This window comes from Balaenoptera physalus, assembly GCF_965194825.1.
Source record: "Balaenoptera physalus genome assembly, chromosome: 16".
In the NCBI taxonomy this organism is placed as follows: Eukaryota; Metazoa; Chordata; class Mammalia; order Artiodactyla; family Balaenopteridae; genus Balaenoptera; species Balaenoptera physalus.
Genome location: NC_138898.1, coordinates 15,660,505 through 15,685,992, shown reverse-complemented (window position 1 = coordinate 15,685,992; position 25,488 = coordinate 15,660,505). Strand labels below are relative to the sequence as shown.

Here is a 25,488-nt window from a genome sequence, read left to right as displayed (position 1 = left end):
TGTGAAAAGTCATTTTTGAGACTACTAAGGAAAATTGGACCTGGACTGTCTTATAAGATAGTAAGGAATTATTGTTAATTTCCTTAAGAGTGACCATGGAAGTATGGTTTTTTGTTTTTTGTTTTTTGTTTTTTAAGTTCTTACTGTTAGAGCTACATACTAAGATGTTTACTAATGCAATGATATAATGTCTGGGATTTGCTGTAAGATAGTGCTACTAAAAGCAGTGTGAGGGACAGTAGAATAGTAAAATAAAGCTGGGTGGGCTTCCCTGGTGGCACAGTGGTTGAGAATCTGCCTGCCAATGCAGGGGACACGGGTTCGAGCCCTGGTCTGGGGGGATCCCACATGCCGCGGAGCAACTGGGCCCGTGAGCCACAACTACTGAGCCTGCGCGTCTGGAGCCTGTGCTCCGCAACAAGAGAGGCCGCGACAGTGAGAGGCCCGTGCACCGCGATGAAGAGTGGCCCCTGCTCGCCGCAACTAGAGAAAGCCCTCGCACAGAAACAGAGACCCAACTCAGTCAAAAATAAATAAATTAATTAATTAATTAAAAAATAAATAAATAAATAAAATAAAGCTGGGTGATGAGTACAGGGAGTCTACTGTATATTCCCTCTACTGTTGTATTTGTTTGAAAATTATCATAATAAAAAGTGAAAGAAAGAGAAACAAAAGAGGGAGGGAGGAAGAAAAAGAAGGAAAGGGAAAGGAAGGGAGGGATGGAGGTAAGGAGGAAAAAATGAAGAAAGGAAGGAAGGAAACCCACTGGGTGACTCAAGGCCATTAATCAGAATATTAGGAACAAAAATTTCAGAATATTAGGAACAAAAAGAAACATTGGGGGAGACAAACCAGGATCTTACGTTACACACTTATGTAAGAATGGATGAAATCAAAAACAAAAACAAAAAAATCCAAACTTGACAATACCCAATGCTGGCATGAAAATGGAGCATCAAGAACTCTTTCACTGCTGGTGGAAATGCAAAATGGTACAGCCACTTTGGAAAACAGCTTGGCAATTTCTCACAAAGCTGAACATAATCTTAACACGTGATCTAGCAGTCATGCTCCCAGGTGTTTATCCAAATGAGCTGACAACTTGTGTCCACACAAAAACCTGCACACAGATGTGGATAGCAGCCTTATTCATAACTGTCAAAAGCTGAATCAAGATGTCTCTCAGGAGGTGTATCAGTTTCATGGGTCTGCTGTAGCAAAGTACAACAAACTGAGGGCTTAAACAACCAAATTTATTCTCTCACAGTTCTGGAGGCTAGAAGTCCGAAATCAAGGTATCAGCAGGGCCGTGCTCCCTCTGAGATTTCGGGTAGAATCCCTTCTTGCTTATTGCTAGTTTCTGGTGGTAGTTATGGATCCTTACCATTCCTTGGCTTATAGCTACATCACTCCAACCCCTGCCTCTGTCATCAAATGGTATTACCCCTGTGTGTGTCCATATGACCGCTTCCTCTTTTTATAAGGACATCAATTATATTGGATTAGGGCCCACCCTAACGACCTCATCATAACTGGATTACATCTGCAAAGACTTTTTTCCAAATCAGGTTACATTCACAGGTACCAGAGATTAGGACTTCAGCATATCTTTTTGGAGGACTTGAGCCAATCCATAACAGTAGGTGAATGGGCAAATGGTGGTACATTCCTACCATGGAATATTATTCAGTGATAAAAAGAAATGAGCTATCAAGCCATAAAAAGACATAGAGGAATCTTATATCATAGTGTTTAGTGAAAGAATCCAGTCAGTAGAGGCTACATACTGTATGATTCTAACTGTATGACATCTGGAAAAAGCAAAACTAAAAGAGAAGTGATTGCCAAGGGTTGAGGTGAGAGGAGAGGGTGAGAGTTGAATAGGTGAAGCACAGGGGATTTTTAGGACAGTGAAACTGTTCTGTATGATATTGTCATGGTAGATACCTAATATCCATTTGTCGAAATCCTTAGACCTGTACAATAATAATGAACCCTAATGGAAACTATGGACTTTAGTTTAAAATGTATCAATATTGGTTCATCAATTGTAACTAATGTACCACACTGATGTAAGATGTTAATAATAGGGGACATTGTGGGTGGGGAGAAATTGGGTGTATGGGAACTCTCTGTACTATCTGGTTAATTTTTCTGTAAACCTAAAACCGCTCTAAAAAAATAAAGCCTATTAATTAAAAAAAATTCATTATGGAATCTAAGGCTCCAGTATCATCTCTTCAAGGAAGTCTTTCCTGCTCTCCCACCATACTCTCAAGATGGGTTAGGTGGCCTTCCCTCAGACTCCCATAATACCCTGGTCATATACATTCCTATGGCTGCATATGCCACATTGTATTTTAATATCTCTGTGTCTCTGTTAGTAAATAGCTGTGGTTTGCCGACCCCTGGCCTAGAATGCAGAGGTGGTGAAAGCAGCTAATCTGTGCAACCGTTAGCAGGCACCCAGGGATGCCTGGCAAAGGGCAATTCTGTTCCCTCAATGCACTGTTGTCATTTGTGGTGTAATTATCATGAGCCCTCCGACCCTCTAGGGTATTTATTAGATGGGGGCCTAAGGTCATATTACATTAAGGTTTACTTCGACCTGAGCAGTCTCTGGATTACGGATCTTTGGTTTGCCAAAGATGGATTCCCATGGGGAAGTTTTTGCACTTGGGAAACTTTTCCAGGGTCCAAATCCTATGGTTTTGATGTCAAATCCATGCTGTTTACATTACGCAACACTCTCAATCTTGCTCAAGTTAAAAGGTGGTGTAGTAAGGGGTCACTGGCACAGATGCCTATATGACAGACAATGTAAATGAAGAAAGCAGCCTGGGGGGTGGGGTGGGGAGGGGACCCTGGCACTTTGACAAGTCCAGACCTGATCTAGAGCAGGCAGCCATTCCTTGGTTTCAGCCAATTGCCACACAGAAATGTGGACACAGTGTTGCCAGACAAGGCAGAGACGGCAGATTTCTGTTCACAAAGAAATCTCTGTCTTTAAAAAATGTTGGCAACTAACACAAAAGGTTTAGAAAGACTGAAAGCTGGCATATTGGGAGGATAAGGAATCAGCCAGTTGAACTGGGGGTTTGTGTTGGGGAAGAACTAGCAGGGAGAGAAGCTGAAGGATAAGGGCAGCTTCTGGAGAACCTTGATTGTCGCACTCAAGGAGCTTATCAATTGTCTTCTAGGTCTGAGTAATCACCAAAGGATTTAAGCAAGAAAAAGACACAATCAGAATGGGGTTTTTCAAAGATCACTTTGGCAGTTGATGGGAGCAGGACTGAGGGTGGGGTGATGTGTTAGAAGTTGATCAATAAGCTAAGTAAAGGTAAAGGAGAATTGACAAAGGCCATTTACTTTGTTTTATCTCCTACCAGGCTGTAAACTCCAAGACAGCAGGGCCCTGTCTGTCTTGTGTCTCCAGCACTAAACATAAAGCCTGCTTAATAAATATCTGCTGAAAATGAATGAATGAAAGGGAAGTAGAGGTGAGGCATTTTGAAAAACTGCCTTGGGAAGAGCAGTCACAGGAGTGGGGGGCCCGTGGAGACCTGGTTCCTTTCCTTAAGCTTCCTCTAAGATTTTGGGGAGGGGTATTCAATTAAGAGATCACACACACAGGCTTCCAAGAAAAGGCCTTCGCCGGTCCAATTCCTGGCCTCCTCAGTCCACAAAAGGAGGAAATGATCAGTACCTTGAAGGACTGAAGGGAGGACTAAGCGAAAATTTAGGGATGAGCAATATCTGTCCTTCCCTAAATCCAGCATTCCCAAAGCACACAGCAAAAGAGGACTGACTTCAACCTCCGACCTCGTGACGATTACTTTTTGGGTGGGGTGGGAACCGATGACCTCGGAGACTCTGGGCCTGACGCGGGCGAGTTCCAAGCCTAAGCCTCAGGCCCGCCGAACCCCAAACCTCGCCCAGTCTCCCTGGTTCCCACACGTCCCCTTTCTAGATTCCCCCTCAGCTCCGCCTCCGCTCCTTCCACCTTCTCTTTCCTCTCCCCGCCCCCATTTCCGTCCCCCTACGCCCGCCTCCTCCTTGCTCCCGGCCCTGACCCCCGCCCTCCACCGGCCGCAGCATCCCAGCTCTCAACTCTCCCTCCTCCCTCGGTCGGCGCCCCTCTCGGGCGGCCGGGACAACCCCGTGCCCCGCTCGCCCAATGAGGAGGCGGCGCAGGGGCGGGGCTCGGGCCAGAGCGGAAGTGGTGACCGGAGCGGAAGTGGAGCCGCCGCCACCGCCGCCGCCGCCGCCGCCGATTCCGGAGTCGGGGTAGCTGCTGCCGCCGCCGTCACTGCAGCCGCCGCCGGAGGAGTGGGCTTGGAAGGAAGCGGTCACTGCGCCCGGAGCTCCGCTCGCAAGCGTCTTTGCCCCCCTGCAGTCCTCCCACAGTGAGTGCGGCGCGGGCTCCGCCTGGGGCCCCCGGGGGCCCGAGCCCAAAGCTCCCCCACCACCGGCGGCGGTGGCGACGAGGGCGACCCCGCGGGTGGGCCCTCGGGGCGGCGGCGCGCGGCCTCCTCGGCCCCGTGCGGCCGCTTGCGACGCGGGCTCGGCCTCGCCGCGGCCCCTCCCTGTTTCCGGGGCTGGGCCCTTCGTTCTGGGAGAGGCCCGGGCCGCCCTCGCCGCCTGCGTCCCTGCCCGGCGGGCGGGGTACGGCGCCGTACCGGGCCGGAAGGGACATCGGGTCGCGGACCCCCGACCCTCGCTCACTACCCAATTTCGATCCCCGCGCGACCCCTCTCTGCGCCTTGAGCGGCCAGAACCGACCCTTTCAGCCCTGTCACCCCTGCTCCTCGCTTTCCGGTTTTCGCAAATGAAAATGTAACCAAATGCGGGCGAGCTCTTGATCCCCAATGCCCCTGCTCGACTCCCGCTGGATGGGTAAGGGGTTTAACCTTGGGAGAGAGCAGAGGGAAAACCCCCTCCCACTTTGCAGTAAAGCCATTTCATCATCGTTCGCTGGGTTGGGAGCCTGGCAGGACCCGAGATTCCCTGGGAGGCACAGGGTTGAGGTTTGAATCAAGAAAATGCATTTGTTGGAACTGGTTACTGAGTCAGGCGGGATCCCCAGGAAAAAAAATGTCGGAAGCTGAGAATCGGAATATTTTCCCACGGTATTTACCGTCATTTAATGCCAGAGTCTTTTGTGTCCTCGCCCCAAATTCCCCCATACTGTGTGTTAGCACGTTATTAGGACTGAAATTTTCCTGGTGGCCTCCCTGGTGGTGGCGAAGGGGTGGGAGTGATTAGGCCCCTTTTTTGCACAAGATGAGTAGATCTTTGTCTATTGCAAATGGAGAACTCACATGTAATGGGGTTTTCAAAAGTGGCAGTATTGGTAAGACAATTCGCCAACCTTTCTGTAAAAATTCCTGTCTCTTGTCCTTGCCGTCGCTGCTTTTCCCTTTGGTAAGGCTAGATAGCATCAGGTTCTGATTTTACTTGCCCTGTGTGAGAGACAGAATTTGGCAAGATGTTGTTATGAACATGTAAAATCAGGCGGCCACAGGAGCCAAAACAGAAAGATGAAGCACTTGGGAGAATATGAAAAATTGTCTGCATTTCTCACTCTGTCTCAATTGTTCATATGAAACCACACACATACGCAGTTTATAGAACTAGGCACATGGGTACTCAGCTTTTTGCCTTTTCATGTTAGAAATTTATATGTGTTAATATGTGTTAATGAATCTCGGTCATTTCCTTCTTGACTGCTTCTAGGACACCCCATTTCTTATTTAGGAATATATCAGTTGCCGGAACCCTCGTTTTTCTAGGATCTGTGTCCTTAGCACACACAGTGAGGGTAAAACCTGTCAGTTTTTATTGGACCCAAGTTAGAATTTTACAGGTGATCTTCACAGTGGAAGGCTAATAATCCAGTAGCAACTGCTGAATTATTTCCCAAGCCTCTCCTTTCAGTGAGATGAGAAACCATTCACCCATGTTACAGATGAAGTCCTTATGAGAAATGAGATGCTCTGACCTAGACCACACACTTGGTTTCCAGGTTGAATCTCCTCTTTCATCAGTAGCAAATATTTACGGCCTGTCAGCCCCTGGAGTACGGCTCCTACCCTGTAATCTTCTGTACATTTCCCATCATGCCGTGCTTGTGTTACGTTGGAGCCATTTTAGAACCGGAGCTCTGTGGATCAGGGAAGCAGCCTCCACAAAACCAGGCTGAGCACATTCCCCTCATGCTAGTTCTGGAGGCAGAGTCTCCAGAGGTTTGGGCCACTGCAAAAAGTGCATTTTACCCATTTGGCTGTGGATATAGAAGCAGAAAGAGCACTGGACTTGGAGTCAGATAAATTTGATTCCGCTCTTGCCTGCAGCATTTTCTAGCAATGTGGTCTTCAGTGTGCTGCTTAATCTCTGGTTCCTGGTTTCTCTGTCTCCAGAGTTGTCAAGAGACCTTTTTACAGACTGTAAATTGTTAAATATAAGCTTTCGGTTTTGTGTTTTAATCACAGAGTTCACTGTTAAGGGCTTTTTTCCCCCTTGGTTGCATTCTACTTTGTATACATGTTGCTTTCAAAAAACAATACATTATTCTGGAACAGTTTTGTGTAGAGCATCTTCAGTACTGCTTTCTGAGCCCATTTTCTCATCTGATCAATGCAAATGGTAATAGTCTTTGATGTATTATTGTGACAAACTCAATAATTAAAATAAGGGTGTGAGATATACCAGATGTTTAATAAATGTTGGTTGACCACATTCCTGAATATACATATATATACATAAGACATATGTATATATGCTGTAGAGTATAGGCACATATAAAGTCTTTCTATATGATTTATTCATCAACTGATGAGGTAGCATCAAGCTGTAATAATAATAGCTACCATTTGTATGTGCCAAGCTTTGTTCTAAGCACTTTACACGTATTAACTGAGCCTTCATAACAGCCAATGATAGGTAAGTACTGCTAGCCCCATTTTACAGTTGAGGAAACTGAGGCACAGAGAAGTTAAATAATTTTCCTGGGGGCATACACACACACAGCACTGGGTAAGTGCTGGAGCCAGGAATCAAACCCAGGCAGTCTGGCTCTAATGATAGATTTCTACTTGTGGTAGAACAACACATGTATATCTTTCATGTGAATACCATCTAGTAGTTAATTTTTCTTTACCCGTATCTTATTCAGGTAAATGTGTTTGGACAGGAATCTTAGCTATTTTTGGAAATAGATATAATGTAGTTTCTTGGGGGGGGGTAGTATATTTATTCTGGCATACAGGGAAGATACTGCTGGTGTGCATTAGGAAGCAAACTTGTGAAAAACCCAGTTTTTCTAGTATTTGCTTCATATTAGGGAGAAAATTCATGAGCTACTTTGTTGCACACTGATTTATCCAATCCTAGGTTCTAATAGAATTTGGTCAAGACCAAGTATCTATATCTACGTAAGTAGAGAAAGAATTCTAAATTAAAATGTCCTATTATGCTATCTGCTCTTTCAGTGGCATCAAACTAAGCAGTTTTCCTTAAATGAGGGTACCATAGAAAATGAACTAAAATTTACTTGTAAAGGGAATTTAAGTTCCTAGGTTCCTACATTTTTCTAAGGACAGGTGACCACAATTCACACTAGCTAGGAGGCAAGAAATTAGTTGTATAATAGCAATTTTTAAGCTTTAAAACCATCTTGGTCTCTACATGAATAGAGCCTAGTCTTCTCTGTGTCATTATGGAGAAACTAACAGAGCTGGATTCTGAGGGAATTGTTCTAAAGGGACTACTTAGGAAAAATGGATGAAAGTACTTTCTGTTCTGTCATGTGTATGCTAAAAGCCAATCATCTTTCCGCTTTCTCTGCTAAAAGATCTTCTAACATAAGCATAATTATGTGTTTCTGATACTTACAATGAGATGAAATTGATTGATGGCCTTGAGATCAAGGGATTTCCAGCAGACTGTAGGTTAGTAAGGTGACTTTAAAATAATCTGGCCAGCCCTCTATTGTGTAAGTTTTTTCCTGTACTGGTTAGTTTATTTCATTGTTTTCCCTAAGAGACCCAACAATAAAAGTTATTTCTGAATGGCCTTGACCAGAGCAGAGATTGGAGGAGACAATAAAGTTGATATGAGCCCTGGCCATTGTTATTGTTTGCCCACAAAGCTCACCTTAAAGCTTGTTTGACAGTCTGATGAGTTTTTGACATATGCTGTTTTAAACTAATTTTATTTTGATTTTTAAAGCTAGATAAATTAAGTCCAGTTCTCAAACCTCACTGTAATAACTTTGTGTGGTTCTTCAAAAAAGTGTCATTCTCTCTTTTCCTTAAGTAATCATTAAGAATCATATTGATCTTTAGGAGGCGGTGCTGCATAGAGGAAAGAGCGTGTACCAAATATACCTGTGTAACAGGTTATTGGGACAATGACATCTACCCCTTAGGATACTTAAGATTAAAGGAGTTGATATAAACCCCTAACTTTTTGCACATTTAGACAGATCATAAATGATGGGTATTTTGTTGTTATTTACTAAACCAATAAGCTGGTGTGGCTTTTTGTATAACTAATTGGTTGGACTTTTGAATAGAGGAGTTCAGGGGCTTTTTGAAACTCAGTTTGAACCTATAAATATAACAATAGGTACCTGAGAAACGATTGGTCAGAGAGCATAGTGTTGTCTCCTGACTGGAGCTGAGATGGCTTTTTTCAAAGAGTAGTCTAAGACAGAGTTTAAATATAGTCTGTGTTTTATAGGTCAGAAGTGGTCTGCTTACCTCTGTCCACATAGGAAATAGCAGCCTTGTTCACTTTAAAAAACTGCATCCATTGATCAGGTAGTTTCACATTCAGTGTGGCAGGCATTGTGCTACATGTTGGGTGCCCAAAGATAGAAGTTTGGGTTCCTACCTTAAGCTCACAATCCAATGTGGGAGCCAACAAAGACATTTACACTGAATTCTGATCAGTGCTACTTTAGAAATAAGCATATGTAAGTTAACATGTGCCTTCCTTTTAAAAGTCTTAGGGAAAGCCATCTGGATTGAAAAGAAATGAGGTGTGTAGTAAGTGTCCCTTCACTGGCTGACCGCTTGTAGACTTCTGTGCGGAATATACTGTAGCTGCCATTTTAGTGCTTACAGTGTGCAGAGACTGTGCTAAATGTTTTGCATCATGATCTATTTTACTCCTTACAAGAACCCTCTTAGGTAGATTTGCCTATTTTATGCATGAGAAAACTGAGACTCACAAGAGGTCAGGTAATCTATGGAGTTGGTGTGTAGTACTGGTAAATTGGACGGGGTTCCATTATGTTGGTGGGCCCAAAGCCTTTGAACCTATTCACAAGGTTGACCAATTAGATTATGAATCAGAATTAGCGTATTTTAATTTTTTATTCTGTTCCATTGATCACTTCAAGCCAAGAGGTCAATTTATTGTCATGTCTGCTATTGATTCACATTGTATGACCTTGGGCATATATCACTTAACACCTCCATTGTTTCAGGTTTAATTCTGGCTAATTGGACATAATTAACAATGATATTCAACAACTGATATGAAAGAAGGAAGGGATTTTGAAGTAGAAGTGATGTTTCCCTCCACAATTCAGTGTTGGCTGGATATCAGAGCTATTGCCTTTGTATTTTAGACATGCTGTGTTTCATTTTCTAACAAAGAGCCTGCAAGCATGTGAATAGAATGAAATTTATTAAAGGACTCTGAATTTTGTGTGTAGAATGGCACACAGACCCGTTTTTAGAGCGGGTGTTTTTCACTGGGTATTAAAAGTCTTTAAGAGCCAGGAGTGCTTCATTTTTTCTTGGTAACGCCCACTAAACACCTGGTCCCACTGGCTCTCGCAGTCCCTCCCACGGTAGTCTGGCATCTGCTTTTCCTCCAGCAGAGTGACTCCAGGACTGTAACTTTGACTTGACGGTGCTGTGGGTGCTGTGTCTGGGGTGGTCCGGCAGTGAATGCTCTTCAGAATTGACTGTCAGTTCCTTACCCCGTGGAACTTTTTAGCCTAGATTTTTTTTTTTTTTAACATCTTTATTGGAGTATAATTGCTTTACAATGGTGTGTTAGTTCCTGCTTTATAACAAAGTGAATCAGTTATACATATACATATGTTCCCATATCTCTTCCCTCTTGCGTCTCCCTCCCTCCCACCCTTAGCCTAGATTTTTAAGGTGCTCCTGTCAGTTTCCTCTCTCCAGATTCTTAACTCTTCTCAGTTCCTCATCTACTTTGGCCTGTGATTTCTTTTTCATCTAGAAAAACATACTTGCACTTGATTCATACACCTGTATTTCTTGTCCCTCCCTGGAGCCCCCTTTCCTGTCCTACACAGAACCCCTCCCACCCATAAAACCAGTCAGGGCCCAGCCCCTTTGAAACGAAACCTCCTCCTTTGAATTCTACCTGGTTGCTTCTTCAAGGGGAAGCTTTAGAATCCTTAAATATGTCTGCCCTCCCTTCTCGTGTTCCTACCCTGAGAGTTTCAGCTCTCTGAGGGGAGGACTGTGCTATTCTGAACTCCAAAAGAGAGTTCTTGGAAATACTGGTAGTTTTTTCATTTGCAGTTATTTCAACACACATTAAATTATATACATTGTATTTTTGTGATGTAGCTTAAGAGTGAGAATATATGCCTATTTATTAAGCCTTTACTTTGACCAGTGCTGTCTAGGCATTTTATGTATATCATCTTATTTGATAGCTATTAATGTTTCCTTTTAACATTTGAGGAAACTGAGATTCGGAGACATTATTTTAAAAATTACCTAATTTCTCTTTAGAAGCCCAGATTTTTTGTATGTAGGGCTTTCCTAAAAACAGGTCCCACTTATACGGGTTTCATGTTGGAGCTTCAGTAATCCTGACACCTGGTAATGGAATCCTTGTTTTAAATTTCTAGCAAATTATTAAACTCAATTAAAGCTCAGTATTTTAGAATTGAGCATGTTCTTTTCCTTGAAAACAAAACGTAGCTGAAAGTTAATACTTCTCAAGGCCACATTTCATAAGGTCCTTTGCAGTGCCTTTTTTTTTTTATATGGATTAGCAATGGATAGTCATTTTTATTTTAATTTTTGTCCCTTCTTATTCTTGGATGTCTCCTTCTGGCCACTGGGAAATGACCGCTCAGGATTCTGCCCTGGGCTAGAAAAATATCCCTTAGGCAACGAGTTGAGATAGAGGGGCTAGGTTGGTTCATATATACGTTTGTTTCAGCATTCACTGTCTGATTTAGGGTTTCATTTATTTATCCTGTTATTTTATGGGCACCTTTAGAATTACTCCTCATAACATTCTTTAGGGGATATTTTACAAAAATGGAAGACTGTTGTGCAGCTCCCGCCACCCCATACCTCTGTAACAGATCTTTCTAAGACATTAAATCCCTTCTTTTGATGGCCATGTAATCTTTGCCAGCTGTGTCTTTTCAGCCACTCCCCTGTTGGATATCTAGACGGTTTCCCATTCTCCACTAAGCAGATGCTGGTTTAATCAGCAAATGCTCCCCAGTCCTCTGAAGTGCTGCCTGCAGTGACTGAGAGAGATAGACACCCGTGCTTGAGAGCATGTCAGCATCTTCCTGATCTGGGAAATCTCTTGGTCCACTGCAGGGTTAGACCTCTTGTGGCCTCTCATACATTTGTCCCCTCTGGTATCTTGACTCTGTGCCGTTAGTGCCAAGCCTGATGAGGAGACTGTAGCCTTTTAAGGCTTTTTAGGAGCAAATGAAGGCTCTCTTGCCAGTGTTTTTCTTGGTGGGTCCTCAGTTCAAAAGTCTCAGGAGAAAAGTAGGCCCTGATTATAAACCATCACTACTTGGCGCCTCTTAATGAAATCAGGAACTAATGAATGAAAGTGTTACAGTTGGGACTTCCCTGCTGGCGCCATGGTTAAGAATCTGCCTGCCAATGCAGGGGGACACAGGTTCGAGCCCTGGTCCGAGAAGATCCCACACGCCGTGGAGCAGCTAAGCCTGTGCGACACAACTTCTGAGCCTGCGCGCCTAGAGCATGAGAGCCACAACTGCTGAAGCCCGCGCGCCTAGAGCCTGTGCTCCGCAACAAGAGAAGCCACCGCAATGAGAAGCCTGCGCACCGCAGCGAAGAGTAGCCCCCGCTCGCTGCAACTAGAGAAAGCCAGCATGCACGCAGCAACAAAGACCCAATGCAGCCAAAAATAAATAAATAAATTTATAAAAGAAAGTGTTACAGTTAACAGGTGTGTCTATTTTTCAGGATGTTGAGGGGTCGAGTCTCATCAGGAATGTTACATCGTAACATATTCGCTTCCTGTACAAGATTAATTAGACTTGTTTTTCCTTCTCATGGGTTGTCTTCTTCTTTTTTTTTTCCTTAATTCCAAGCTCACATTTATGGGCTAAAACAGTGATGTGTAGGTACTGTGAGAGGAATAACAGCACTTCCAATTTGTTGTGCACTATGCACCTTTTTAAAAAGATTTCCACATTTATTATCCTTTGATTCGCTGCACCTCATCTTCAGAGCACCTCTCCTGAGGTAGCTGCTGTTGCCTCCAGTTCAGAGGTTGGAAGACTGAGACCGACCGAGCTCACACGGCTGTGTAGTGGCAGCCTCCGCGTTTACACACAGGCCTCTGCCACACCACATACAGGTAGCCTCCCAGTAATGACCTGCTGAAAAAATTCACAGATATTTATTTGAGTATTAGTTTTGTCCTTGGCAAAGTTTTAGGCATTAGATGAGAAACAAATGTGAAGCTTTCCTTTGAGGACATACACATGTAACACTGTTTGTAAATGGTACACCACTCATTACTTGGACCATAGAACATATAGAATGGAGGCCTAGAGAAGCCTGGACTGTGTAAGAGGCTACGAGTGTGTTTGGATTCGTGGGCAGGGTAGATCAGTGGGGGCTGGGATATTCAAGGAAGGCTTTCTAGCCCTAGATGGATGGATAGAGTTTACATAGGCAGGGAGTAAACGGGGGGCTTTCTAGATGAAGGGAACTACTGAAGTAATTTCAGACAGGTTTAAGCATGACGACTAAGGGTATTCGGTGATGTCCAGCCTGCAAGAAAGGTACATGTTGGAGAACTGTGGATGAGAAAGCCTAATAGGTACAGAGGAGCCAAATTATGAAGGACTTGGCAAGCCAGATAAGAGTTTAGATTGGGTGGAGTAGCCAAAAGAGAGTCATCCAAAGTTGCTGAGTAAGAGTCCGGGTATGACTAAGGGTAATTTTGAAATCAGGTACATGGAGTGAGGTACAGATGTAATGAGGACGTAATGTGCTTGTGAAGAATAGGTGCTTTGAATTATTTGAGAAGAGACAGAACTCTACCAAATTTGCAGCTTTAGGGTCTGCTCGCTCATTCAGCGAAAATTTGTTCATGCCGATTCTGTGCGAGGTGCTGCGGGGGGTGTGCCCTAAAGGCGTTGATGGTGTGGGAAGGGGCATACGCGATGTAGACATAATTGTAGTGCTGAAGAAATGTGCTGAGACGTTAAGAATAGATGCAGTGCTCTGTGAGAATATTTTCAGCTTAGAGCAGTGCTGTCCAATAGACACAGGACGTGAGTCCCACGTAATTTAAAATTATCTGGTAACTGCATTTTAAAAGCGGGGAAAAAGGATGGAATCAATTTTCATAATTTAAAAAAATTTAACTCCAGGGATTTCCCTGGCGGTCCAGTGGTTGGGACGCGGCGCTTTCACTGCCGTGGCCTAGGTTCGATCCCTGTTTGGGGAGCTAGAATCCCGCAAGCTGCGCAGTGTGGGGCCCCCCCGACAAAAAAAATTAACTCCGTATATCCAAGACGTTTCCGTTTTAACATGCGGCCAGTGGCTGTCTGATTAGACAGCTTAGGTTAAGCGGCCTAAGAAAGGTTTCATAGAGGGGATGCCATCTGAGCCGTGCTCTGAAGAATTTTATATGCAGAATAAACGGGAAAGGACATTCCAGGCAGAGGGATGGCTTGGTGAGCACAAGACGCAGAGACAGAGAAGCATGTGTAAGAAAACCATTTTGACAGAAGCACCTGCTGTGCAGAAGGCATGTTTTGGGAGAAGCCTGGGGAGATAGCTTGGAAAACCTTCACTAACAGGGGAGGAAATCTGACTCTCCTGTCAGTAGTAGGGAACTGTAAAGGATTTTGAGCAGGACGTGACTTGATCAGAACTTTAAAATGGTTCTGATAGCAGATGTGAAGGTTAAAGGTAATGAGAGGCTGAAAGCAGTGGGACTAGGGAAAGATGATGGGTGGGAGGTTTATTAGGGATGTAGAAATAGGAACACTTTCGTTTCTCCCTTGTCTGCTGCCTTCCTCCAAACCGCTGGGTGTTGTGTAACCCATTTCCTGTTGAAATTGGTCTAGCTGCTTCAAAATCCATGTTATATAAGTCAAAAGTTATGTAAGCAGTAGGCATCAGGACATTTAGCTATGGATTTTGTTTGTTGTAAGTTGTTGGGGGGGGGTGTGTGTGTTTAAAAATTTTTAAATAGATGACTACATTCTTTAAGACATGCATTCAGTTTTACCATATCATCATGGTTCTCAGTCTCCAAGAGCTCTTGCAGTGATCCCAAAGAAGCCTGAAATAGTTGGCCCCAAACGAGAAAGGCCACATTTTATTTTGAGAAATAGGGCGTGTACATTTGGGAGGTCCCAAGGAGTCGTCAGGATTCTTGGGAGAGAGATGATTTAACTTTTAATGTTTGGGAAGAGGAGAAGTGGGGGGTTGAGGGGACCTTAGTTAAGCGGTCTGGTAGAGCCAAAGAGTTTCATGGCATCCCTTAGGCGGTGCTAATTGCATTTCTCTATTACTCTTTTGTAATACTGCATGGGATAGCTTAGCTTTGAATTGGCTTTGACCAGGACTTTTATTAATTGGAATCTTTCCTGGGTAGAGTTGCACAGGTGCTGTTTCTGTACTTTGGAGTGGGCCACTAGGTGACTTATAACTCTGAATTAGTCTGCAAACTGGAAAACTTCTGAAGTTCTTTGAAAGTTGGCTTCCCTCTGCCTCTCACCTTTAGGGACCATAAAGTAGCGTTGTTTAAAGATGGAGATAGTATCCTGATCAGAAAGACGTTACGATTGAGAAAGTTAGACGTACGGAGGAAGTATATAATTTTAAGAGGATGAATAGTGTATTTGCGATGGACTTTGTATTAGAGTAGGACTAGGTTGTGTTGTGTGTTGGTAACAAGCAGCCCCCACATCTCAGTGGCTTCACGTTGCACGTCCAGTGTGGGCTTGCAGGGGTCTCTGTACTGCATGGTCACTTAGGGACTCAGGCTGCAGAAACTGCTGTTTTGTGACAGCACCATCTAGATCACATGGCTGCCATGAGAGAAGAGAGCCTCGTGTGGTTTTTTGCAGTTTCAGCACCTGGAAGTAGCGTCATTTATGCTTATGTTTCATTGGACAGAACTAACTGTATGACCCCTCCGAAGTGCAGAAGGGTTGCTGGGAAATGTAGGAGAGCGGATGGATTATTACCTCTGTTGTAGTCTCATTCTGGTGATGTGGGTGAAGTCAGACGGATCAAGGTGAGATCTGCTTCAGAGTGTAAGGTTAGAATCAGCGAGCCTTACATAGGACACAGCTCTGAATATGATTTAGATAATAAGTTGTGGGAAGAAAACTCAGTTTTGAACTAGAGAACCAACTCTTTCTGAATTGTCTAGATTTAGAGTGTATCTTAAAATTGTCCTCCATCTAATAAAACTTTTTTTTGTGGTAGGGTCCTGTCTGTAGAATTTCTCCCTTGAAAATACAGAAATGACTTTTGAGGTGAAGCCACAGTCTTAAATTGTGATGCAATGTATAAAGTGATGAAAGAATTTGTTTTAAAAATATTGATATTCTTACCACTCTTTAAAGTAGTATTTTATCTTTTTAAACCTTAAGATATTAGTGTATTTTTACACTGTGGCACAGGTGGATATACAATTGAAATTTAAACCAACAGTACATAAAACTAACTCTTATTGGTTAATAAATAATTTTTTAGCTACGTGTTATCCAAAAATTATTGCACTCTATTAATGGTGATTATTATAGTGGGGAATTGACTAAGGTGAGGTGAATTATTGAAGAGGTATTCACTGATTGGTGTATAGAGGGTTTGATGAAATGATAAACTGAAATCACTAAGATTTTTGTCTATTTCGGGAAAACTTTTATGCAAACTCAATTATGGTTTGCATTTCTGTTGCTGTGCATCTTGGTGAATACACCCATATCTCTTGCAGCCTGTACCACGTACAGAGTTAGTGCTTGATATTTGTATATAATGTCTAGACTTTTCACAGTGCCTTCACATAGATGAGGTCATTCGTGCCTCACAGCGGCCGCTGGAAAGTTAGTTGGGAATATTCTTATTCTCCAGTTAGGAAACGGAAGCTCTCAGAGGCTGAGTGATTTGACCAAGGTCATGCCACTTGTAAAAAAGCAGAGCTGGTGCTAGGTAGAGCCAAATCTGCCTGCCTCAAGTCTGTGCTCTCGTGGACAGTGTCTCCTTGTAACAAAGTTAGTGCATTGCAGAAGATGTGATAAAAATGGCTCCTATTTTTTAGGTACCTGTTGCTTCATGGGCACTGCCAAATATAACACTGAAAGTCATATCTTTTGCTTTAAGATTGATTGAAACAGTCGTCCCACTTCAGGTGTTTTTCCACATACTGTGGGGAAAAACAGCAAAACCAGATAATTCTTGAAAGAAGAAAAGGACGTATATTTGATATAAGCTTCTAAAGAATTAAGCCATCTCTGTGCATTGAGGAGGCAGATTAGGAAAGTGGAAGAAAACAACTCGAGAGACAGAGACTTGAGTTTGAGTTCTGGCTCTCTACCACCTCCTAGCCCTGGGCACACCACTTGCCTCCTCTGAACCTCCATTTCTTCACCTCACAGAGGGGGGCGGGATTGTTGTGAACATATCTGCCCTGTAGGACTGTTGGGAAAATGGACCAAAATAGTAAAGACCATAGCAAAGAACCTAACCCTGCAGGCGCTCATGCTCGATATTACTGAGGGCATTTGGAAGTAGATGCTTCCCATTTAGGTATGTTTCCTTCCAGATGGTTTGGAAGAAGATTCACGCGTGCATTTCCTGGGCCCCGAAGCCTGACATTCGCTTTCTCTCTCTCTTTCTCTTGCTCTTGTTCTAGGGAATGACCATGGATAAAAGTGAGCTGGTACAGAAAGCCAAACTCGCCGAGCAGGCGGAGCGCTACGATGACATGGCTGCGGCCATGAAGGCAGTCACGGAGCAGGGGCACGAGCTCTCCAATGAGGAGAGAAACCTGCTGTCTGTTGCCTACAAGAATGTGGTCGGTGCCCGCCGTTCTTCCTGGCGTGTCATCTCCAGCATCGAACAGAAAACAGAGCGGAACGAGAAGAAGCAGCAGATGGGCAAAGAGTATCGTGAGAAGATCGAGGCAGAGCTGCAGGACATCTGCAACGATGTTCTGGTAAGCGGCCAGTGTCCCTGTTCTAAACAACGATTTCTAATAGTATTCATTTCATGTACGAATGCGAACTCTCAAACAGCTTGTGAGAGAAAAGTGTCTGAATATACTGGGAAGCTGCAAACCATCTGCAGCTAAGTTTTAAGCATACGATGTGATTTTTCTCTTACCTCTTACCTGATCAGAGGTTGCTCGTCTCTTATGGAGTATTTTCCTCTCCTTTCCAGAGACCTCTGAAAAACAGGTACATTTGGTCAGCATCCCTCCATCTTTTCTTTAGAAGTTGAGGCCAGAGAGGCAGGATTTTTGATAGATGCAGCCACAGAGAGGCTATTCTCTGTATTAGTGTGATGGCAGTGCCATCTCCAGTAGGGGAGAGAGGAGCAGAAAGCCGACCTGCCTTTTAGCCTCTCCCCAGTCCCTGCACAGCGTAGAGTCCAGTTTTTGTCTGAAAGGTAGCCGCGTCCATCAGTTCGGGCCTGCATTCCGAAGGCAAATCAGAAGTGGTTTGGGGATTCTCCTCTCTGGTGTTTTATATAAGCCTTAGTCAGACGACTGATTCCTAACTGCTTTCCCTCGAGCCACCATCTGGGGTTGGATGGGAGGGGCGCATATCCTAGAGCAAATCATGATCATATTGTCTTTCCCTCACATCCTGAGCCCACTGGGAACTTTCTTTTTCTTCCAGGTGAAATCAGGTAAAAATGAACGGTGAGGGCTGCTTTGAAGGGAAAAGGAATTCACACTTGTGGATCTACCTCCTCCCCTGCTGGCTGCCTCGCCCGAGTTACTGCCCTTGACACCTTTCTTTTGAAAACCAGTACAAAGCTGGTCAGCCTCCAGGCAGTACTCCTCATCCCTAACCCATAAGGAGTTACACCCTGTCTGTCTGCAAGGAATATTAAAACGACTGCTGCCCCCTGCATCTTCTCACTTTGATTGATTAAATCCCCTTACAGCTAAGCTTTTGCATTGAGCTGCTCTTTTTGTTAGAGTCGTGGTGTACGAGTGTCATGGCTAAATTTGTTGCCTGTTGGTAATTTGGGGGTTTGTTAACGGTGCACTAATTCCTGAATGTTAGGTACATCTGGTATTCAGATGAAGTATGGCATGCATTCCAAAGGCAAGAAAGTTCCCTAATTCCTGAACTGTAGACCAGCTTTTATGAGCATCTGAAAGAATGTGAAGAAAAGCATGGTACTTACTGCCTCTTAACCAGTTTTTCAGGATGCCACATTCTAAAACAACTCTTCGAAAATATTGCTCTGTATACGAAGCTTGGACTCCTTCAGAACTGCTTTTGTTGTAAGCATAAATGTTTAAAGGAATTTATTATTAATAATAGTATTAGCTACTTTTGGAGTGCTTACTGCGTGCCAGGCAGCGTGTTAAGCACTTTGTGAACATTGGCTCATTTATCCTCATAAGTACGCTGGGAGGTGGCTATTATGCTTCCCTGTGTGTAGCTGAGGAAACTAAGGCTCAGGGCGATTAGGTCATTTGTCCAGGGTCATACAGATAGTAAGCAGCAGAGGAGGGATTTCTACCCAGGTCCGATCAATTCGAAACTTAGTTCTTGGCAGATTTGCCCTATTATCACGTTTTTTTCTCCCAAAATGGAAAGTTTTTTTTTTTTTCCTCTAATTACAGAATTAATACAAGTTCATGTTTAAAAAAAAAAAAAAAAAAAAGCACAGGGCAGAAGAGTATAAATAAGAAAATAAAAAAATCACGTCTAATTCTACCACCTAGAGAACCATTATTAACATCTTGATAAATATTCTTCCAGACTCTTCCCTTAGGTATTTCCGTGCATGTACGCATATCTATTTTAATATTAAAATAGGGGTCACATGGTTTTTATTATCTGCTTCCCCCCCCCCCCAGACTTCTTTTGGAGAACCTTTCCACGTTATCACAGTAGTTCTGCATCGTCATTTTTAATGCCTATGTAGCATTCCATTGTATGGCTATACTTTAATCAACCCCTTATGGACGGTCAAAGTGATTTTTAATAGACAAATACTGGCATCTGTTATGACCTGGGCTAAAAACTATTTAAAACCTTTGGATGAAAATTACGATTTTTTTCAATCTTCCAAAAAAATTATTTAGAAGTGGTAGTGTGTATCTTGAATCTCAAACATAGTTTTAACATCTTGTAAGTAATATTTCCAGATTCTTAACAGAATGTGAATCACTTTTTAGGAGCTGTTGGACAAATACCTTATTCCCAATGCTACACAACCAGAAAGTAAGGTGTTCTACTTGAAAATGAAAGGCGATTATTTTAGATATCTTTCTGAGGTAGCATCTGGAGAAAATAAACAAAGTAAGTAACTTTTTTTTTTTAAGAAGTTTGACCAATAATGGAGCCAGTCTTCATAATAATTTTAAGTTTTTGCTTTGTTTGTAGTCAGAATTTAAAGGACCACAGCATTGTGCTGACCGGTGTTAAACAGGGTCATGGGGGTTGACAAATGTATCTAAGGGGCAAGTATGGAGGGCATTAAAAGTGTGGTGCAGTAGCGCATTTAAAGAGATCTTTATTTTAAGGATTATTTGGTAGCTCTCTTTTAGAGGTGAAACTTTAAAATGTTTGGTAGAACGAAACCACCATAGTAAATAGAGATGCATTTCTTTTGTCATATACATGCATTAGTGTAATGGTGACAATTATAGCTATGCTTTATTAAGCGCCTCCTGTGTGTCTCATTTATCCCTCACACAACACTAGGAGTGTAGGTGGGAGTCTGTCCTTTTTTTCTGATAAGGAAACCAAGGCTCACAGAGGTTTTCACTTAGTCCAAACCACACACTTAATGAATAAGAGTTGGGGATTCCAGCTTTGAGTCTGACTCTGAAGTCCATGATTTTTCCATCAGAGCTCATTGTTTTCCATGTTCTATCTTGTTCAGGGTTATTTCTGTATTTCCTAACTGCTTTTGTGGACTTTGTCATCATGGTCTTTGTTTTTCCTCAAAGCATTTAATATGGTACTTGGATTAGAGTACACATTTAACAAAGGATTGTTAATCGAATGGTAGAGACACTGACCCTCGTTTGATAGCGCATGTGCTCCAGCCCAGTTTGGTAAAATAATTTGATAGTGGATCCAGCATATGATGCAATCTGTGAAAGACCCAACCTTTCATATTTTTTATCTTTCTTATAGCCACTGTGTCAAACTCCCAGCAGGCTTACCAGGAAGCATTTGAAATTAGTAAGAAAGAAATGCAGCCTACACACCCAATTCGACTGGGCCTGGCACTTAATTTCTCCGTCTTTTACTATGAGATTCTAAACTCTCCTGAAAAGGCTTGCAGCCTGGCAAAAACGGTGAGAAAGACCCTCTGTGGTTTCTCTTTTTTTTTTTGGCAGAGTTTTTTTTTTTTTAATTTAAATTTATTTATTTTTTATTGGGGTATAGTTGTTTTACGTTGTTGTGCCCTCTGTGGTTTCTGATCATAGTAAAACTGCTTGTGCTCTTTGGTACCATTTTTTAATTACCTGAACATAACTCATTGTCTTGGACTTTTGTGAAGATTTTTCCGGGGGTAGGAGTATATATCTTTTATGGAATAAATACACACCTATTACTTCTTGACTTCTCAGTGCCTTCTGCTGATTTTTGTTTGTGTTGTTTGATTACTCTTTTGGGGCTGGGGGTGGTTGTGGACAATCCAGGGAGAAGGTAGTTTGCTGTTTTTGTCACGCTTTGGACTGTAGGCCTCCACTGTATTGTGCATTGTCAGCCTTGTACCAAGACTGGAGGTTATGGCTTGTAAAGGAAGGAAATCAGATCTTGTTTTCTTTGTTAACTGAATTACCTCCTGTCTTCTTTTGGTAACCCAGCTGCCTTTTCTACATATTTTTGTAGTCTTTCAATATGCACACTCTTTTAAACATTTTTAGTTGGTAAAACTGTGTGAAATGAATGCTCAAAGTTCCATCGCTTAATTGAATCAGATTTAGTGGTGTGAACTTCTGTTCTCCGTTTATCCCTTGTATCCAGACCTTTTGAGTTTCAGCTTGAAGAAAAAGGGTGGATTACTAGAAACGTCTTTGGTAATTGAAAAATCATGTGAGTTTGCTTAGAATGAGTGTGCTGGGTTAACAGTAATACCTGTTGACTTAATAGGTAAAGGTCATATCTAGGAATTTTTGTCATTTTTGGTTGACGCTTGATAAACTAGCATCATGTGTTTGCTGACATAACTAGCAAACAAGGTAACAATGACCTAGGTTCCCCCAAAGTACCGTACAGAAAGAGAAGTGATAGTCACTTGTTAGCAGAAAAATATTGGGCTAAACTAGTTCCGAGGAACCTGTGACTTCTTTGCTGAAGGCTCTTTGTTTTAGGCATTTGATGAAGCGATTGCTGAATTGGACACACTGAATGAAGAGTCTTACAAAGACAGCACCCTGATCATGCAGTTGCTTAGGGACAATCTCACTGTAAGTACTTCTGATTCCATGAGTGCTTCTGGAGGGCTTATAGCTTATTCCGATTCCTCTACCTCGTAATTCACTCTTGCCTAAGACTCAAGAGGGGATTTGTACCCTGTAAGTGTAGTTAAGTTTTTAAATTGGTTATAAATGCCTACTGAAGTTCTGACCTTTGCCATCACTGTCTGCAGTAATAAAGGAAGAATTTTAAACAGTTAAATGAGATGAGATGACACACACTGGGCCACCTCCCTGAGGAAGCTTTTAGTAGCCCTACTTTCTTTATAGCTCTGTTTTTCTTTTGCAGCTGTGGACGTCTGAAAACCAGGGAGACGAAGGAGATGCTGGGGAGGGAGAGAACTAATGTCTGTCGTGCTTCGTGATCTCTTCAGTGTCACTCTGTACCCTCCACGTATATCCCTTTGTGCGATAAAAAAAAAAAAAAAAAAAATCGTACGTCGACTTTCAGTTTTTCACAGCCTCAGCCTAGCAAAAATGGTCCATGGGATAAGCAGCTGGTATTTGTATCTAAAACTCAGATTGGTCACATAAATGCCACGGCATTCTGGAGTTTTGATTTTGAAGAACATTGACAGGATTACTGTGTGTTTAATTTTTTTAAAAAAACTGAACACTGTGATTATGGGGTTTTGTAATTTAGCAGAACTCTTACTGGTAGAAAACAAAATAGACCTGAATTATGTGTAACTTTTTGGAAAGTTTAATTCAATTCAAAACAGTCACTGAAATACGGTTCCATTGTAAAGTTGTACAGAAAGTTATAGAGATTATATTGTGACACTGGGACTTGGAATGAGACACCTCTAGTTTGGCATTCGAGTTTATGGTAATTCACAGTGATTCTGCCTGTTCTGTTCAGGGCTTGTAGACACTTGACCCGTTGGGGCTGTTGCCACTCAAAGGTTCATGACTGCGGATGGCCACAGTGTCTTCCTCTGAGGATAGTCGAAGCCAGAAATTAACATTCTTGGTGGCAGATAACTGGCTTATGACACCATGCAGAGGTCCAGTGCTCACAGACCACACGTGATTCCAGCCCCTTTCCTACAGCAGCATGTTACTGATTGGCAACTTGTGCTTCCATAGTGGGATCTGTTTTCCCTGTAACCGAGAGCTCAAGAAGGAAAAAAAAAAGCCGTGTATCTTATGAATGGCCTTATCTGTTTCCTGGGTAACACCTTTAAGAATAATGTTCTGCAGAGATTGCCTTTCACTTGAGGAGTAAGTACTCAGTCTTTGGGTTCTTCCTAGCTCGGGGCTTTAAAATTTTGAAATCTAAACATTCTTTCCCACTGTCCTTTTTGACTATTGACTTTGGTTTTCTCTTGTCTCTCAATTTCTGTCCTTCAGCTTCCTTACATTGTTTTCTTTGTGCATTCTCTTTCTCTTTGCCTTTTGCTCACGGTTTAGTACTAGATGAGCAGGGACAGGGGACCTGGAGAGGGTGAGGGATGTTGAGGAGCACTTCGGTGAGCCGGCCTTGCTTCAGAGAGTTGAAAAGAGCTTCCCGCATCTCAGCTCTGTCTTCTTCCAGTTCTCACAACGGTGGTTGCTCTTCAGTCACACCAAGATCTGACTCAAAAAAGTATTTTTAAATATCCATGGTTTCTCCTTATATTGCAGCCAGCCCTGATGATGCTTGTTAGCACCTGTCACCAGCTCTCCCAAGTGTACACATCCTGTCAAGTTCACAGACACGTTTCAACAAGACCCTGTAATGCAGGGAAGTTGCATGAACACTGCGATGGGGAGAGTTGGGGATAGCCAGGCCTACCAGTCTCACAGTATCCCCCCCTCTCCCCTGAACATTCCCCATAGCCGTAGTGTCCATCTGTTTGTCCATCTGCTGAAATGAGAAACATTCATGCACTGATTTCAAACAAACCAAAAGGAAAAAAAAGAAAAAAAAAAATCCCTCCTTTCTAGCTGAACAAAAATGTGCAGTTAATACTTGGCGCTTGAAAACGCAGTAGTGAATGTGGAACGAGCCTGTCTGTATATCTGGTAGCTCTCTCTTGCTTTGTTTTTCCTCACCAGTTTTCTGCCTCACGTTTGCTTCTGTGATGGTTATATTGCCTAGCAAGCACACCTGTGGTTGTGAAAATAGTATAGCAAAAAAGAAAAAACCCCGGTTATTGATGTACTCGATTTGTGTATGTCTTTTAAACAGTTCTAGTTTCCACCTTACACGGAATAATCAGGAAAAGTGTAAAAACTCAAAAGTGAAATAAAAAATTTTATCAGTTGGCCTGTGCATTGATGTGTGGCGCCACCTGTATCACCACCAGAACTAGCTAACTGTTCTCATCACACTTATTTAGGGCTCTACTCTTTAAAAGGAGGGAGCAGCTTCATTTTCATCCTTTAGAACCAGCAGTCGAGGGCCTGGGAAGAAATTGCCATGAATTAACACAGAGCCTGTCCACCTTCCACAACAAACCATCCAGGTGTTGGGTCCTCTTTGTGGCTTCTAAGACTTGATATGGACTGCTAACTTTGCATCCCACTCACACAGCACCACCACCACGTCCTCTTTTTTAAAAAACTCTTGAGATGTAACCAAGCCACTGAGAGATGGTAGCGCAAGTCCTGGTCATCTCCAAGGTTATACGAGTCTCTCACCTGTCCTAACACTGTGTAAGATAGCCTGTGGCACCGAGTTTCCTCATGGGATTTGCCCCCATCTAAAAACATCCACATTGGGAATTCCCTGGTGCTCCAGTGGTTAGGACTTGGCGCTTTCACTCACAGGGCCTAGGTTCGATCCCCGGTCAGGGAACTAAGATCCTGCAAGCCACAGGGTGCAGCCAAAAAAAATTAAATACAAATAAAAACGTCCACATTCCCACAAGGATCGGGGAGGGGGTCATGACAGGCAGGTATTTAAGCCCCAGATTAGAATTGGTTGTTACTTTCTTGCTAGTATAGGCTGGGCAGCCAGACCCGCTCCTGCTGCTGGCTCCCAAGCTGTTCCACCTGTCACGCCCAACCAAAGGTCAGTGGGAAGCTACCTGTTTTATTGAAGCAGGAAACTAGGAGAGGCCCAGCGAAGTATCCGCCCACAGTGGACTGGACCAATTTTTTTCAAAAATGACCCTACACCACAGATTGGGGCTGCAAACTAAGATTGACGGAGGGGTCTTGGTGCTTAGTTTGGGGCCACTGCTGCGACCTTGTTCTGTTAGGCCCCTACTGTTTCCATGGAGGCTGGGTCCCAAAGAACTTGGTGAGCCTTCGTGGTGGAGCGCAGGTGGAGTGGATTCGTTGAGAAAGGTGCTCAGGATACGTCCCACGAAAAGGTCTTGGCAGTAGAAGAACCAGGGTCAAGGAAGGCCTTCGTGGTCTACAGTTCTCACACGGAGCCTTTGGCTCCAAACCACCAAGCCGGTTCGAGAAGGCTGGGACTAGATCCGGACTGTCTTGATGAGAGAAAGCCTCCTTTCAGGAGGGTAGGTACGCAAGCTTTGAAACAGGGCATCCTGCTCGCAATTCTCCCGTTTGTGTCTGAAACGTGCAGAGAGCACAAGCTCGCCTTTAATCCTTGTGTAA

At 43.2% G+C, this 25,488-nt stretch overlaps 1 protein-coding gene across 2 annotated transcripts; it reads left to right on the top strand.

Annotated features, from left to right (window-relative positions):
* The first annotated feature begins 4,217 nt into the window (after positions 1–4,217).
* YWHAB (tyrosine 3-monooxygenase/tryptophan 5-monooxygenase activation protein beta) lies at positions 4,218–24,185 on the top strand. 2 transcript variants are annotated; one of them, XM_082430363.1, is made up of 6 exons: positions 4,218–4,409; positions 17,170–17,472; positions 19,678–19,801; positions 20,645–20,808; positions 21,832–21,927; positions 22,226–24,185. In XM_082430363.1, the coding sequence occupies exons 2-6, from the start codon at positions 17,173–17,175 to the stop codon at positions 22,280–22,282; spliced, it is 741 nt and encodes a 246-aa protein (XP_082286489.1). In that variant the 5' UTR covers positions 4,218–4,409; positions 17,170–17,172; the 3' UTR covers positions 22,283–24,185. The 2 variants fall into 2 exon arrangements, with proteins under 2 accessions (XP_082286489.1, XP_082286490.1); XM_082430364.1 differs by lacking the exon at positions 4,218–4,409 and adding an exon at positions 4,715–4,899.
* The last annotated feature ends 1,303 nt before the right edge of the window (positions 24,186–25,488 follow it).

Bases quoted from the DNA above. Each gene is read 5' to 3' on its own strand.
- YWHAB (XM_082430363.1), top strand. From the start codon at position 17,173: ATGACCATGGATAAAAGTGAGCTGGTACAGAAAGCCAAACTCGCCGAG. The intron at 17,473-19,677 runs GTAAGCGGCCAG...ATCACTTTTTAG, and splicing joins ACATCTGCAACGATGTTCTG to GAGCTGTTGGACAAATACCT. The intron at 21,928-22,225 runs GTAAGTACTTCT...TTTCTTTTGCAG, and splicing joins TGCTTAGGGACAATCTCACT to CTGTGGACGTCTGAAAACCA.